The 17109-nt window shown below is 37.3% G+C and overlaps 1 protein-coding gene across 2 annotated transcripts in view; it reads right to left on the bottom strand.

Moving 5' to 3' along the window:
• The window catches only part of LOC124411079 (WD repeat-containing protein 48), a 48026-nt gene that overhangs the window by 29863 nt on the left and 1054 nt on the right, over positions 1–17109 (bottom strand). For both annotated transcript variants that reach the window (XR_006929638.1, XM_046889947.1), the window contains exons 4-7: positions 13989–14284; positions 9741–9926; positions 8280–8600; positions 7767–7869 (exon numbers count right to left, since the gene is read on the bottom strand). Coding sequence is in view for 1 of the 2 variants with exons in the window: in XM_046889947.1 (XP_046745903.1) it covers positions 7767–7869; positions 8280–8600; positions 9741–9926; positions 13989–14284 (906 nt within the window). In the remaining variant the exon portion in view is untranslated. The remainder of the gene's footprint in view (positions 1–7766; positions 7870–8279; positions 8601–9740; positions 9927–13988; positions 14285–17109) is intronic.

Genomic DNA, 17109 nt, shown 5'->3' with positions numbered 1-17109 from the left:
ATCTGGCGCTAATTTCCCGCCGAGATCTTGTGACATTGCACCACCGCGCGCACGTCACAATAAGCCCCAAACCCGCGGAGCGAGGCTGAACACGGCCGAACCGGCCCGGGCGTACCCGAAGACGCGCCCAGCCGGCCACAGTGGTCACTCATGTGCCAAAGTCCGAGAGGACAACAACGAAGAGTTCCAGAACCTACTTCAGGAAAGAAGGTCAGACAACCACCGCACTAATCACCCGGACAACCGCCGACTTGCATCCCGACGTCTTTCACCTCCTCCTCCACCCACTCCACCTCATCTCTGCACGCTCGCAAAACCCTCCCTACACTCATCCTACACTCGTCCCGCCAACCACACACACACACACACACACACACACACAAACACGCGCGCGCTCATTAGTTTTAAGACATTTAGGATAAGTTCACGCTAATCGGCCGGGGCGTGACCGGCCGCCACGTGAGACCACCCTTTTGTTATTTAGTTTTTAAGGCCCCTCCGGAGACAAGAAAATATAAGCTCGATATTTGTTCTCCACGACTCAGACGCGTGAACTCTCTCTCCCTCGTCTCTCGTCTCTATCCTCCCCATCCCTCATATATGTGCGAGGTAAACGCCTCGTCACTATCTCATGCACTAATCAGAAACCTTACCCCCAGATGATTAAATACACTCAACCAATCATTCTAGGCCAGCGAGAAACCGCGACTCTTTTGAACTCTTCCTACTTTTTCACCAAGAAATCGAACTATCGAACAGATTACTAGAGATAGGATTGAGATTTAGAAATCATAGAATGAAGTCATAGAATAATAATTCAGAACCTCTGTGACTTACTAACAGTTTGTGACTGTGATAAGTGATTAACACCAATTTATATAACTATTGTAAACCCTACAATTGAAAACTTGAAGGAGATTGTGTAAATAAATGTGTATTCAACCCAAGTGTTGTCATCAATAATTATTTTAATCACGCATAATGATGGTTGGCACGAGCCAAATATAACAAACTCTTATTGTTAGAATTTTGCGAACGAGAAGACCTGAGGAGCTGATCAGCTGATTTCTGCGATTCATATATATCACCTACATAAGTCAAGAGTATAACCTAAATCACATACTGAATCAGAATCAACTCGAAACGTCATTCTCAGAAAGTAACACTAGTATCTAACAGCTGTTCGGTCAGGCGGTTGAAAGTGTAGTGAGTAACTGTGACCGTGTTGGCAAGAGCCAACTGAATATTTCAAATTATTTGTTAATTTTTGTATCTCATTACTATACATAATTTGATATTGAAGTGGCCCTCACTATTATTTTGCTTGAGTACTCATTTCCAAATTATGTATCATGCGATGCAAATTCGGAAATGACGATGGCAGAAGATTTTGTCTAAGCATCACTTGAGAAGAAACAGCATTAATCTGATACAGCGCAGACTAACATACAAAATATGATTATTCAACTTCTTTTTCTATTTGGACTAGATATTCTGTCAAATTGGTCATTTTCGTTTCAGTATTCACTAAAGTGCGATTTACTTAAAACTATATTTTTTGGTTGTGTTGCGATTGTGTTCTAATTTGGCATGAACCTTCGCACATACCTTATACAGGGTGGTCCATTTTTATTGCCCCAGGCGAATATCTGGAAAATTACAAGAGATACAAGAAAAAGATTAATACAAAATTTGAAGGATTTTGAGGGGGACAATGGTGATACGTGTCGATTTTTGGATTTTGCCACTTCCGAGATCTTGCAAGAAACTTCGGATTTTGAAGAGGAAACACATATTTTGAACATAAGCAACTGATAGCGAAATTGAAGCTAGCTAGCGAGATTGATAGCTAATTCGAATATGCAATAGATAAAAATTTTTTTTTATCAAATTCTTTTTTTATAAAAAAATTTCATGAAATCTTTTTTCAATTCATGCACCGTGCCACTTCTGAGATTTTTCAAGTAGCTTTGGATTCTAGATGGGAAACACAAATTTTGATTACGTTCCGCTGAAAGCAAGATGAGCGACTAATATGAATCGGAAAAAAAATGTTATGAAATTTTTTTTGTTGCACATTCGAATTTGTCTTCAACCCCGCTATCAGTTGCTCGTATGCAAAATATGTGTTCCCTATCCAGAATGCGAAATTACTTGCAAGATGCCGGAAGTGGCAAAATCGACAAGTATCACATATCACCATGTTTTTTCCCCCTCAAAACCCTTCAGATCTTATATTAAACGTTTTCTTGTATATCTTGTAGTTTTCGAGATATTCGCCTAGGGCGATTAAAACGGACCACCCGGTACACAAACCTTAGTGTCGATTTCCTTATAGTGCAAAAGAAACATATGATTCCAGATACTCGGAACGATGAAAGTGCTCAAAATTTGAGATGTCAAGTTCGAACTACAGTTTCTAAGAGACTAGTGTTTCGATCTGAAATTCCATACTAGGGTTTTTTAGCCTTGGTGCCCTAAGAGAGATACGAATGTGAATATGATCGAGCATTTTTAATGCACAGAGAGTGTTTCGAAGTTTGATATTCTTATACTATATTTTAAGGCATAACTTCTATAATTTTGAGCGAATTTCCAAGTTCAATCATCTATTTTCTTATGATTTTCAGGTCCTTTCATACAATAAAAACGGAATTTCGATTTGAGAAAAAATGTCAAAGTCTTGACTTTCAGTAGGGTCTTCCCTTAAAGGGTTTAGAATCCTCTGAAACATCTCCGGTGCGCAACTGATGCCGAACATGAGCTTGAACATTTTGTATCAAAACAGACTCCCTGGTAACGTTGCCTTCAGTTGCAAAAATTTGAGGAAAACACTCTGTGACAAGCCTTTCTACAAAGTCAATACAGAATCTTCCCTGACAGTAACTTTTTGCCACCTGACAAGAGATTTATGCAAGATTTCGAATAATACAGATTCTGATGTCAGACCCGCAGTCAAATGTGGAAATAGACACAACGTGTCCGCATTTGCAGCTTGTAAGTAGACTTATCTCAGAATGTCGCTAGGGTTGTCTTCCGTCTCATATGTCATAATCTCGCAGGATTTTTCATTAAATTCAATCTAGTGCGAGATCTGATGATATGCATTCGTTATGGCTAGCGTGCTGAACCATTCTGCCCCTTTTACTTTGTTGAATACATCCTCGAGTACAAGAAGCGGATTTTTTCTCTCATGACCTCCTGATTTACCCTACTCATGTCAATGTATGTACATACATTCGTACTTCACCCGTTTTCTTAATTACTAGAACTACCAGCAAGACCCACGGGGCCGGGCCTTCCACGCTCTCAATAATATCGAGCTTTTCGAGCATTTCTATTTGTTCATTTCAATGATCATGAAGCTTGAATGGCAGTCTTCTGACTAGCTAAGCTATCGGTACGCATTTTTCATCGATCGGAATCGTCAGTTGAAACCCTTTCAGTTTACCAATGCCGTTAAACAATTTGGCATCAACTCCTCTAATGCTATCTACTTGAGGTTATGTGCAATTTATATTATCTGTAGCTCAACATTTGATAACTCATCAAAAATTTTGTTGACCCACGAACAACTAGAAACTCATCTTCGACTTTTTATTTCCCACTTTAAGAGAATAACAGAATTCTCCACTAAAATGAAGTTTTTCTTTCTGACCATATGTAAAAACTATTCTATCGGACCTTTTTTCCAAAACACAACTTATACCATGCTTTTTGCACCATTGCCACGTATCACAACTTATAATATTGATCCCGAGTCGACTGCGATGTCCATTAGCACTACACTCACTTCAGCGGAAACCTTCTTCTCGATCACGTTGTTAATTTCATCCCTCGCCGTCAATGCGAACGCGTAGTCCTCTGTGCTGTTATATTCGCCTAGACCATCTTCATTCGATTCAACTTCTTTTTGTTTTATTTATTTAATTTCTTTTGCCATTCATGCTCGTTTACAGACATCTTTTTCGTTTTACAGGCACTCGCGAAGTGACCTTTCTTCTCGCACTTCGTACATTCTTTATTCCTGGCTGGATAAGATTTATCACTAGCCATGTGACCCGAACGACCGCATCGGAAGCATTCAAAACTTCTCTGATCTCTAACCTTTCCTGCCAGTTTAGTAGAGATCCTCGCGACCGATTCCCTGACTTGGCTTGAATCGCCGACACCTGGAGCACAGGCACAAGTCTAGCACGTCTGCTACGGTCACCTCTCCTTTTTCCTGAACGTTTTTGCAGCTCCGACGATTTGCATGCAAAAATGGTGTAGTCTAAGCTTTGAAGAGCATGAATATTTGTTCAAAATTGCTGTTCAAACTCCTGCATTCAGGTACATAATCCAGATTCTTTTTACTTTAATAAGATTGGCATTTAAAAAGACCAATACCACTTTCACCATCTTCTTCGTCACACAATTGTGACTACCTGATTGGCAGCTTTTATTTAAACAATCTGTCGTCTGAAACTGAATCGTCGATAACATTAAATTGAGCCAGATTACTTATCACAGATGTTTTAAGGATTTTTGGTGATAGCGTCTGCACTTTTTCTGCTACCCTTGGTGGTGTGCATCAATTCATATCAGTCTTTTCCTAAGGGATTATATGGGTAATCCATCTCTCTGATCACTCTTGTGGGAAACCATAAATACGAGCCACGTTTTTCACCTTCAGTACATTTATGACTTGTGTCCTAAGTTACAGTTTTCATTTGCAGGGAGACATACCATAAAATTACTTACGCTACCGTTACAGTTAAATTCCCCGTGCCCACCAGCACACCTGTAACTTGTAACACTTTTCTGCACTTTTGCGCTTCTGAGAAAATTGGAAAAAGCCGCAGTATTCATAATATCCGATCAGATTGAGTGCTTCCACTATTCTACAACTTTGCCATCCTACATAGATTCTTTATGTGTTCATCAGGACACAATATAGTTCTTCGTTTACTTCAAGAATCGCCGTTTGCGACTTTGTGTTTATCTTCCTAATCCTATGTACATTCGGCACTCTTGATTCACCCTGTTCATAAAACTTTTTTCTCTCGATGGTTTCCTTTCCCAATAAGTCGTTGTCATAATCGCAATCTGCACCAATTCCTATAACTTTTATCAATTCCTATAACTATTATCGAAGGATTCCTTGGCTTGTCGATCGTGACCTCATACTGGTCATTGGCCCTGGCTGTTCCATAATGTTCTTAGTTTCGTTTCCACCAGCGCATTTCGAAATAATTTTATTCTTATTCATTTTTTTGTATTTAGTCATTGCAGCTTGTGAACCAATGATTTTTTTCTTTACTTCCTTCTCAACATTATTTATATTATCTTTTCAACTATACTATGTAATTATATACGGTGTGTTAACTCGATTAAGGTTGTCGTCCATTATCTTTTGACTTGCTTTGCCAGATTGCCAGTTTTCGTAACCTGAGAAAATGAGATTCCACAAGCAGTAAATTTTCTTTCAAGGAAATTTATTTTTCCCACCAGCCAGGAGAGTAAAATTCCCATCTTCCATAGCGTCTTTGCTGTTCTCTTTTACTTGCGTGTTATGTTGGCATAACTTTTAATATTTGGCTCTTGACTGGGGTAGGTAAGGGCACATACCTACGTAATATGCAAGAATTGCTTTAGTAATGTCCAAATCAGGCAGGGAATGATGATTAGTACCAGCCTTCTGGCGCTCCTATGTATTTCATATAGAAAGCTGTGTCCGGTTATGATCGCGCCATTCAGTTTGTACTACGTGGCGCTGGCAGTAACCCCCCCCCCCCCCCCCCCCCCCCCCCCCCGCGAACCAACACCCTGCACGGGCCATAGCGGCAGCAGCGCGGAATAATACCAGCGCCACGTAGCGGCTGGCGACGTTAAGTGGATAAGATTTTGGGCTCAGTGCCAGGGGGCTGATCAGTACCTCCCTGTCAGCGTTGCCAACTCGTACCATAATTATGGAATCGTACCTTAATTCAATCATCTGTACCATGTACCATACCACGCGTATCATACTCAAAAAATATATCATAATTCTGAATACCGAAGTAAATTCCATAATTTTGTACCATAATTTTGCATATCTGGTACTTGCTCCTAGTTATTTTTTTCAGCCTGGCTAGCTCGACCCCTAACGGGGACCTGCGCAACACTTTTCATCAGTTATTTGGGAGTTTTCACATACCGACACAATCTAACGCAGTGTCAACTTTCTGGCGTAAGCGGCCAATCCGGGCGAAGGAATACACCAGAAATATTGACACTGTGTCGCATTGTGTCGCAGTTGAAAACCTCGTCCGCTGCGCTACACTTGCTTTTTCGCGAAACCTTGATACACGGTCATATAACCTCAGTTAATTTATGATCTACATATCAGATAATATTATCATATTCTCAATTTTTCTGGACATGTAAAATAAATTCACCAAAATGTTTGATCCAACCTTTCAATCCAAGTCTCATCTATGAGTCAACTCTGAGTATTTTTTTCTTTCTATTTACCTGATTGAAAAGCTTTGATCGCGTATACAGGGCTTTAAAGTACCATAATTTACGGTCCTGAATCAATAATTTCGTTTGATGACTGTACCATAAAAGTACCATAATTTCACGGCCCTGCGTCGATAATTTACTCTAGAGGAGTTGGCAACGCTGCTCCCTGTTGACACTTGGAGGTTATGTCTAGATGAGTGTCACATATTCCATACTTCTGTGTCACATATTGCGGAAACTCGTTTTTTTTTTCTTTTGTAGCAATTTTACGAAGTCACTTTTAAACCACAATTCTTCACACACCAAGTAAACTATAGATTCAACTGCGAAGTTTGGATATTTATGATATTTAATAGGCAGCAGAACCCCCGACGTTTTATTATTGGGTTCTTGCCATCTTCCCATTATCCAAGTGTGCACCATGTATCATATGAATTTCGGGTTATGGAATAACGAATTGAAACAAATGTTTCGTCAACTTTATGTTAGAAATTTCAAAGATTGGTGTCTCGGAAAACTACACTCATTGAAAATTCCGAATTTTTAACAACAGTGAAAATAAATGAAAAATGATGAATTTCGTATTCAAGAGTCCGTCCTTGATTTTCAAGAGTCCAAAGTTTTGAATAACCGTGAGTAGACTGTAATAATCTTAAACCATAAGCAGAATATCCAAACGGTATAAAAAAAAAGAATGAAATTGAAATTTTTAGCATAATTGATGTAATGATGCCCTGTTAGGAAAAATCGGTATTTTTCAACTTTCGGATTGTATGAAATTCAGTAAACTGTAATGAACCAAGACAAATTTGACACCTTCAAAGTTATTGTCAAGTTTTAAATTGGTGAATTTTCTAAGACTGTTTCTTTACGTTTAAAGTACTATCTTCAGGTTGGCAAAAATTTGAAGTCTTTGAGAATTAAAAACCAAAGGAACATGAGAAACAATCGTATATAAAGCTTTGGTTAAAATGCGAAGCCAAATGGTAACAGAACTTCGCCGAAACGATTAGAATAGAAAAAATATTAAAAGTGTTGAAAATTCAATTCCAGTTGGATGTGGCTTAATATTTGAAGATTTCCGCATAAATTTAAGTAAAAGTTGTTACGAATTTAGTCAATAATCTTATTTGCATACTAAAAGTTGAAGATAAACTTGTATCATATGTCAGTTTATGAGACACTTGACAGCATCGTATACAACTTGAATATAAAAAGTTGGAGCCTAAAAATGCAACATACTACTGACACGAAATTTTGAATTCAGCAGTATTTCATACCTTTTTGGTCAACAGCATCGTTGTCAGCCAAGTTCGTTTCCTTGGCAGACACCCATGCAGAAAAACAATCATTTTCATCCTGGCCCAAGTGTATTGTCAGCATCTGTAAACCACAATGAATAATCCTGCAGTAAATGTGATAAAACGGATTCAAATAATGATCAGAAATGATTTATCGGACAATCAAAGATATAGCTCATTCTTCAGACAACTCAAATTCTACAGGCAGTGAAACCAAACTGGAGAATTGTCAAGTGATTGCATGCGGAATATTTTTTCATTTGAATTTCAGAGCCGAAGTCCAAGGGATTTGATATTCGTTCAAGCTAAAAAAGCATTATTAGTATCGGTTCACAGACTGCGATAGTCACTCAGTGTCAGGTCACAGGAAACTTTGAGCAAATTGCTCAAGCATTGCGATGGTTTTGGCTGCTATACAAAAGTAAATCACTATCACTATGCAAAGTAATATTTTATTCTCTATGAAAGTGCAGGTAGTAATTAAAAACTTACCCCAGTTTTGAGGTCGACATTGAACCAGTTAGGGACGTATACAGTCTTATTTCTCTTCTTCACTTCTTGGTCAAAGTCTACTCGTCCAAGATCAACGACTTTGACAGCTTTCAAGACGTCATAAAGCGCCACATTCTCCTCCGTGTCCCGGGTTAAAACGTGTCTTCTGTCATTTAAGACATGGCAATGCCTAACTGCGGCACCACCTACAATTTTTTGCATAGGCTCAGAGTTACGTGGTCCCATAGTCCTTAAACCACCTCCACTTCCCATTGTGTCTTCGCAATAGTCACCGCACTGCCAGTCTTTTTGACTAATTGTCTGCAGATCAGAAAAAAATGTTGAAAAAAATGACAGAACCTACGCACAATTGTAAACGGACCAATCCACCACCTTTCGTCCAGCTTCTTAGGATTGATATTTTTAGCTAGCTTCAATTTGGCCTTGTTGTAACCTGCACTGTGCTATAAAAATGCCTCAATTTTTTGGCCGTACCGTTTACGAAAGACTCGTTGATCAATTTTATCACGTTTTTTAACTAGATTTTAGTCTTCGAATTTTCAGCAGTTCCTGTTGTGATGAAAAACTACACGACCTCATCTGTTTTTTTTTCTAAAAAAGTCCTACTTTTCCGAGTGTGAAAGTCACCCTGAGGTGAAAGGTAGATGCTTGGGACTTGAAAAAAAATTAAACAATAAAAAAACCCACACGCACACACCCCTCTTCAATTATATCAGTCCTGTATATGTAAAGGCCGTAAACAACTGTTTACATTTTGTTACGTAAAAAAGTAGACATTTTTCAATAAAGCCCAAAATTTTTAGTGGTGTGAAATATAAATCATTGGAATGGTAGAAACATTCCAGGGAATTCGCATTTTCTGAATATATTTTATATTAGGAACATTACCGACTCAACTGATGATCCCACTTTCGGTCCACTAGAAATTTCAGAATTGACTAAAAAATTTATACGCTTTTACACAAAAAATAATTCTATTTTTTATTTTTTCTATGATATAAGGTAAAATTCGAAATCCCTGGCACTTACAACCCGCTAAAAAAATTTTAGAATATACTTCAATATCTTTACTTTTTGACACAAAAAGTATAAAAACAACTCATTTATTGAGCCTTCGAATCTACATGACTCAAGAAGTCGACAATCATATTCCTTAGCAGTTCATGAAGGTCTGCCTCAGAACGAATTTCGCATTCGGACGATTTCGCAACATCAGATATGTTTACAAAAATGAGATCTTTTACTTGTTGACGACAAGAACAGTCGAAATTTTTACCTAAAAATTGGAATGTTTTCATATTGCAGTGTATTTATAACCGTGTAGTATACAGAATCGTATCTACACATATGCAAATTGCAGCCAGATTGTAATTTTTATCATAAAAAACTGATCAAGAAGTTGATGGATAGGCCCAAATAAGGTTTTTCCTTTTCATATACCCAATTATTTATGGTAGATTCACTCGTTGCTACCCATAAGCTGCTCTGATCGGGTGTCATAGCCATTTTAAGGATCGGAGCATTTTCCTCGCATATAACAGTGCATTTCTCAGTTGCTCTCAGCTCTGTCATTATTACTTTTCTATCTCTTCCTCCAGATATCACATGACTGAATGTATCCGTGGCCTAAAATTGTGTCCCAAGATTCAGTCAATGGAAAATGAGTAGAGGAATGATATAAACATTTGACATGAGTCGTACCCTTCGTTCTGAGGTGATGTTAAACAAATTCAATGTCTTTGAAGAGATTAGTAAAATTACAAGATAACTTTGCAGATTTTTTAATTTCGTGTAAATTTTTTAAGGATTATGTCAAGTTCACACTTATGAAAGCTTGAAATACTTTTTGTAGCTTTTCAAACTGTGTTTCGAATATTCGCTTTCATTTTTTTGTCTATTTTATCGTGAATGCCGTACGTAGTATGAGGCACTGTGATTTTTTAGAAGAAATGACTATTTTATACAGCCAAAGTATTGCGTTTTTCGAAGCAGTTCAAAGAAAATGATTGGTATCAATGCCAGCCCTTAATATTTCTTCACAAAAGTTCTTGGATAATGCGAAATTCTCAATATCATGGAAAGAAAATTGGGTTAGACAATTTTTATGCAAAAATAATATGTAGCAAATTCAGTTTTTAATTGCAAATTTATGTTTGATATGGTGTCATACTTTGACATAGAATGCGACTCAATCAAACGGACAGAATGGGCAGTATCGTCAACTTAAGGCGGGAGCCTGCTTTAGAGGCTTCAAAAAATCGATTTTTTTTTGCATAAATGTGTTTCTAAACTATCCAGGAATGTGCCCCTAAAATTTCAGGAGCAAATTCGAAACATTTTCGGAGTTACAGAAGAAATAGTGAGCAAGCGTTGAGCATGTATACAAGCGGCCGGATCGCTGAAGCGACAAACACCCTGGCTGCTTTTAAACATCCACCACGTCTAATTGACGAACATGTCGAGAAGCACATTCGTCCTGTGTACGAGGAATTATCTAAGGACGAGCTGCTCACGAGGTGTTTGGGTGGACACACACAAAATGCGAACGAGTCGTTCAATTCTACTGTGTGGCGCATGACACCTAAACACCTTCACTCAGGCATTAAAATCGTCGAGATTGCTGCTTACATCGCTGGAGGAATGTTCAATGAAGGGTACAGTGCAGCATTGAAAACCATGAAGTTACTAGATTTGAAAATTGAACAGCAATGCAACAATTTCGCCGAGAGAGCCGACAAGGAGCGCGTCACCCGACAAAGCAGGCGCGCTTCATTTTCAAGTAGAGGCCAGAAGAGCCCGCAGACTCGAACATCTGGGCGAAAACCAGTTTTTTGTAGAGTCTGAAGGGCAACTCTATGGACCAGGAATCGCTGATTAGCATATTAATGCGTTGAGTTCAAGAAAATTACGATTTTTTAGATACGAAAACTTTGACGCGCGATTTCTCGGTTTTTCATTTTTACGATTTTTCCTAATTGGCGGGAAATATAGGGAAAAAATTAAACGTCCTATCGAAACGAGACAAAATGGATTGTATTCGGGATTAAAATCTCTTCTAGTTGAACCTAAAAAACCTTAAGAAAGTTAAGATTAACCCACTTTTTAAACAATCCAAAGTGAATTTTTTTTTCAATTTGCGAAAAATTGTTGAATTTTTCAATTTTTGTTGAATTTTCTTGGTGTAACTAGAAGCTATACTAATGAAAAATAAAATTTTTTTTGGATTCTTTGTTTCAGATGAAAATTGCAACCTGCATCTTTCCCGCCGCACGACAAATGCACACTCGAAGCGCCTCGGCGAAATGATTGTACCAGGCATAATATGACATGTATCTTATAGACCGGGGGATAGTGACAGATTTTGGGACGTGATTATACCCAGTATGCCTTTCACAGGACACTATTATACGTATATTCCGATGATCATAATGAGGGAATTAAAGAGTCGTCATGTGTTCTTCATATTAAAAAATGATTGATGATTTGTTCGCGAATAATGTGTTTTTTCTCAATTTTACTCCGTATGCCATGTGGTTCGTAATGAAGTTCGAAATGAAAAACCCGTGGAAAACCATTGGCATACCGTTAGGGTGCGACCAAAGGGCTGAAACGGTCACGTGAACTCGTACGTGAATCAAAAATTCTTCCGTGTTTCTACACAGGCTGCCACTGATAATTATACAAGGTCTCGTTGTGAAACTGCGGAAAACGAGATGGCATACCGTTTGCGCATGTCCAAGTACTGTTCATATTTCAAAAAATGGGACACACTTACGAAAGAAATTTCCGTTTTTACCCAGTACCAAATTAGTTGTAATATGAAATTTGTATCCTAAAACTCTTATATGTGGAATGGCATACGAGTTGAGCGGGTTCGTCATACTAAAAAATAAAAATGAAGTTGTACGTAAGAAAAAAAAAACCCCGTGTTTTTACCCAGTATGCCACTTGGTTTATAATTAAAGTTAGTAATGTACTTTGTTGAAATGGAAATGGCATACATTCCGTGCGGGTTCTTATTATGAAAAATTGTAAAACACAGTTGCGAACTTATGAACAACTTTTCCGTGTTTTTACCCCGTATGCCGCTTGGCTTATAATTATATTTAGTAATATACTTTGTTAAAATGGAAATGGCATACAAATTGTGCGGGTTTTTCATGTCAAAAATATTTTTGACACTACGACACTTACGACACTATTCCCCTATCTTGTTTGGGTCGCAGGCAGTGGCCGCAGGACCCTCTTATAAACTTGATTTTAATTATATATGTACTCTCGATTTTTGATAAAAAAAAGATGTTTTCTGCTTTATACCAGCATAACGTGTATTACTTATCATACCTATAATATTATTAACTCCATTAGTCATTTCACATACCCGAAAATACTAATTTCTCTATGTTCGTCAACCTTGGACCTCATTAATCGGTATGCCTTTTTTATTCCACTTCAATACATCCTAGGTACATCAAAAACGAACGGGCATACTGAGTAGAAACACGGAAAATTTTTGTTGCGTATGCCTCTACTTTGTACCTTCTCAAACGGTATGCCAATGTCATGTTCATCATAAGTTATCGCAAACTTTATGAAAACGAAATAGCATACTGGGTAAAATCACGGAAATTTCTTTCGTAAGTGTGTCCCATTTTTTGAAATATAAACAGTACTTGGACATGCGCAAACGATATGCCATCTCGTTTTCCGCAGTTTCACAACGAGACCTTGTATAATTATCAGTGGCAGCCTGTGTAGAAACACGGAAGAATTTTTGATTCACGTACGAGTTCACGTGACCGTTTCAGCCCTTTGGGCGCACCCTAACGGTATGTCAATGGTTTTCCAAGGGTTTTTCATTTCGAACTTCATTACGAACCACATGGCATACGGAGTAAAATTGAGGAAAAACACATTATTCGCGCACAAATCATCAATCATTTTTTAATATGAAGAACACATGACGACTCTTTAATTCCCTCATTATGATCATCGGAATATACGTATAATAGTGTCCTGTGAAAGGCATACTGGGTATAATCACGTCCCAAAATCTGTCACTATCCCCCGGTCTATTAATGAAAAAATTTGAGAAGACTGTTTAAACATATAACAATAAACCCTGAAAGTTTCGTTTCAATCGGATATTTCTTTTTTTCCCAAAAAAATCCTCGAAAAAATCGATTTTTTGAAACCTCTAAAGCAGGCTCCCGTCTTAATTATTTTCCTGCAAGATTTGTTTGTTTTGCAAGGTTTTCATGAAGATTTATCCATTTACTGCGGACAGCAAAAAATTTAGTGATTTTAGGTAAATTGGTGTCTTAAGTGGGAAATTTAGCAATTTAAAGACCACTCGGTGACTCTAATGCGACATCTGATGATAAAATAATTCCATGTTTCTGGTGGGAAATTTGATTATAAGGTAATTCCATGTCTTTAGCAGGAAATTTGCTGATTTAAAATTGATCACACATTCCAGTGGTAAATTATTTGTGGATCATTACTGAGAGCATCTATTATTGGCAGTTGATTTATCATGAAAACAAATCAAATAATAGATATTTTTATAAAATCGATACTCAATAAAAAAAAAAAAAACCTGGATGAGTTTGACATTTACAATTTTAGCGGGATTCATGAAATTCTCTAGTGGGATAATGACAATCTGCGGTGAAAGACAATACATACTAGTAAAGCCCAAACGCCTTCCGTGTGTACCCTGAAAGTTTGTATGCACCACTGTTGGCCAAGAGACCATAACTTTATGGTACCATCCGAGCTTGCGGAAAGACATTGCGTACCATCTTTGTTTAATACCAAAGCTTTAATATTGTCCGCATGACCCCTGAGCTTCATCAATTTTGCGCATGACCTGGGATCCCAGACACGCAACACTTTCTCGGTACTCCCACTGACTATCACTGTTCCAGAAGGATTCATCGCCAGGCTGTAAATAGAGTCCTTATTTCCTGTTAACGAGGATGCTGTAAAATAAAATAAAATACGTGTACATGTATTCATGATTTTTCTTAGATAATTTACAGAGTGGTCCTCAATTCAGTTTTGAAAACTTCCTAACATTTCCTCTCATTTCCCAAATCAAGATTACGCTTTTTTTCCTGACTCTTTGCTTCAACATATTGCATTTTGCAACACTTTTTCTCTACTTTTGAACATGCTGTAATTTAATTATTGATGAAATAATTAACAGACGTTCGCCAATATTGATAAAAAGAATGGTTAGATATCGAGTATGAGTATTTCCATTATGGGTAGTATGATCATAAATGAATATTGATAATCAAGAGAGGTCAGTATCTGCAATAAGACGTTGAAAAACATTGAAGCAAGTGTAGCGAATGACAAAAATTAAAATGGCAAGATTACAAGTTGCAAAGGATGCACCAACTACTTTGTAAATGATTTCATGAAAAAAATCAACTTTTGGCATTATGTAAGATTAAGTCTTCAGTGTACTCGATAGGATCGTGGGAAAATTTGATGAGTTGATCCATTAGAAATTAGGAATTACTGGTTAAAAATAGCCAATAATAGAGATAGAATTCAGGTAACACACTTTTTCACTTTTATAACAGCAATTTCAAACTGTGGTATATTCTGTAAATCTATATAAAATCTTGTACTGTAGAAACAACAAACACAGGGTGTCTAGCGTCAATGACACAACAAATTCCCTTACATTATCCAGTTTTCCAGACGAAAATAGACATTCTCCAGGACCCGTTCCAATGTAACTTTGCTAAGAAAAAAACTCACTTTTTTCTGAAAATTCCTGCAAAAACCATATTTCTTGTCGCTTATACCCTTTTCACACTAACCCCCTCAATTGTCTCACGAAGAGTAATTTTCTACATTTCAAAGAATCGTACACTAGTGAGGAAGAAAATACAACAATTCCAGGAGACATGCTCGAATTCCCTGATATTTTCCAGTTTTTCTACAGGCTTGCAAATTCCCTGACAATCCCCGATTTTCCAGATTTCCCTGACAGCTAGACACCCTGGAACAACAATAATGGATGGGGATAAAAATGTAGGAACATCAAAACATAGATGAGACACAATATCCGATTGTTAGAGACTGGAAAATCTCATTCATAGAAATTGAATATGTAGACAATCGAAATAAAGGAAAGTGAAAATGTAAGGAGGTGAAGTATAGCACACTATGATGTAGAATTATCAGACTTTCGATGATTCTGTTTCAGCTAACTATATTTCCATTCATTCTAACGATTCTATACTTTGGCTTTCAATATTTTAACATCTTTTTACTTTAATTTTCAACATTTTGAAATTCCATAAACAAAAATAAATTTTCGCGTTTCTGAAAATTCGATATTGTTGTAATGGGATAGAGGGAGGGATTGACGAGCAGCTATCATTACGTCTCTATACCCACCCGAAATGTGGTTTCGGGTACCTTTGGATCTGATCTCGGCGCTACTCTTGAGTCAAAGAATGGAAAAAAGAATAAGAACTGATATAAGAAAGGTTTATGATTGAATGTATAAATGCTTTATTGAAATGGTGAGGAAATTCAATATACAGGGTGACCCAGTACCTGAGGACCACCGGGCACTGACAGATTCCTTGCAAAGAAATAAGACTAAAATTACTCTTGACAATTTTTTTTTAAAGCAATGGTTTTTGAGTTAGAGCCGTTTGAATTCCACCAATCACGGTGCAGATGGGACCGAGCGCGCGGGCCAAGTGCGAGACTAGTGTAGCTGAGCCCGATGCAGCGTAAACTAGCCTGACGCTAGGTTCGTGCGCCTGGCCCTATCTGCGCACCGTGATTGATGAACTTCAAACGGCTCTAACTCAAAGACCGATGCTTGAAAAAAAAATTTTAAGAGTAATTTTAGTCCTATTTCTTTGCAAGGAATCAGTCAGTGCCCGGTGGTCCGCAGGTACTGGGTCACCCAGTTGAACAAGGAGAATTGCTTGAATGTTGAAATTTGTATCTGATAGAGGTAGAATAGAAGTAACTTCGGATAAGAAGTTCGAGTGCTCAAAAAGTACAAGAATTCAGAATAGTTCGGGATAGAATTAGCAGAGTAAGAGCGATAATGAATAGCTTGAGGCTGAATGGAAAAAAAAGGACAGGATGGAGACTATAATTTTACTGTAAGGAATGTGGAAGAGTTAGCAAGTAAATGCAAAAGGTGGTCAAAGAAGATGGAGGAATAGCATTGTAATCCTTCTATTTTCTGATCTTTCAACATTTTTATCCCTACCTATTATTCAAACAATACAGACATTATTGAATAATGGGTTTCTCATCAAATTTTTCATTACACTAGCATTGTCAACTTCACCCTCGTATTGCTGTAACATGTTAATCCCAGTAACCCAAATCAAATTAGAAAAGTGGAATTGAGAATAATTCGTCACAACATCTTAAAATTTCAGTGTATCAAAAAATCGAATAAGTTTGTATTATTGGAAGTTGCGAATATTTGCTTATGCTTGAACAATCTAATTTATTTAAATTTGAATTAATGCGAATAAAAATTGCCGTGTGTTCGATGTGGAATCGTAAGTTTAAATAAATAGTCGCATTTGTTGGAATTATTTCACAAGGTTAATATTATTAACGTTAGTGTAACGAATTATTAGAAAGCAATTTGAAATTTAAAGCTGCTTTCAAGTAGTTGATTTTGCAAAGTGTGAATATGTTCTACTTCACTACAATTTACTGAGTTTCAGATATTCTATGTATGCATAGTTTATAAAATTACGAACTCTTACTTCATATTCTTTCAAAATAATGTTGTACTCATTTT

This window comes from Diprion similis, chromosome 10 (assembly GCF_021155765.1).
Source record: "Diprion similis isolate iyDipSimi1 chromosome 10, iyDipSimi1.1, whole genome shotgun sequence".
Taxonomy (NCBI): domain Eukaryota; kingdom Metazoa; phylum Arthropoda; class Insecta; order Hymenoptera; family Diprionidae; genus Diprion; species Diprion similis.
This window is presented reverse-complemented; position numbering and strand designations above follow the sequence as displayed.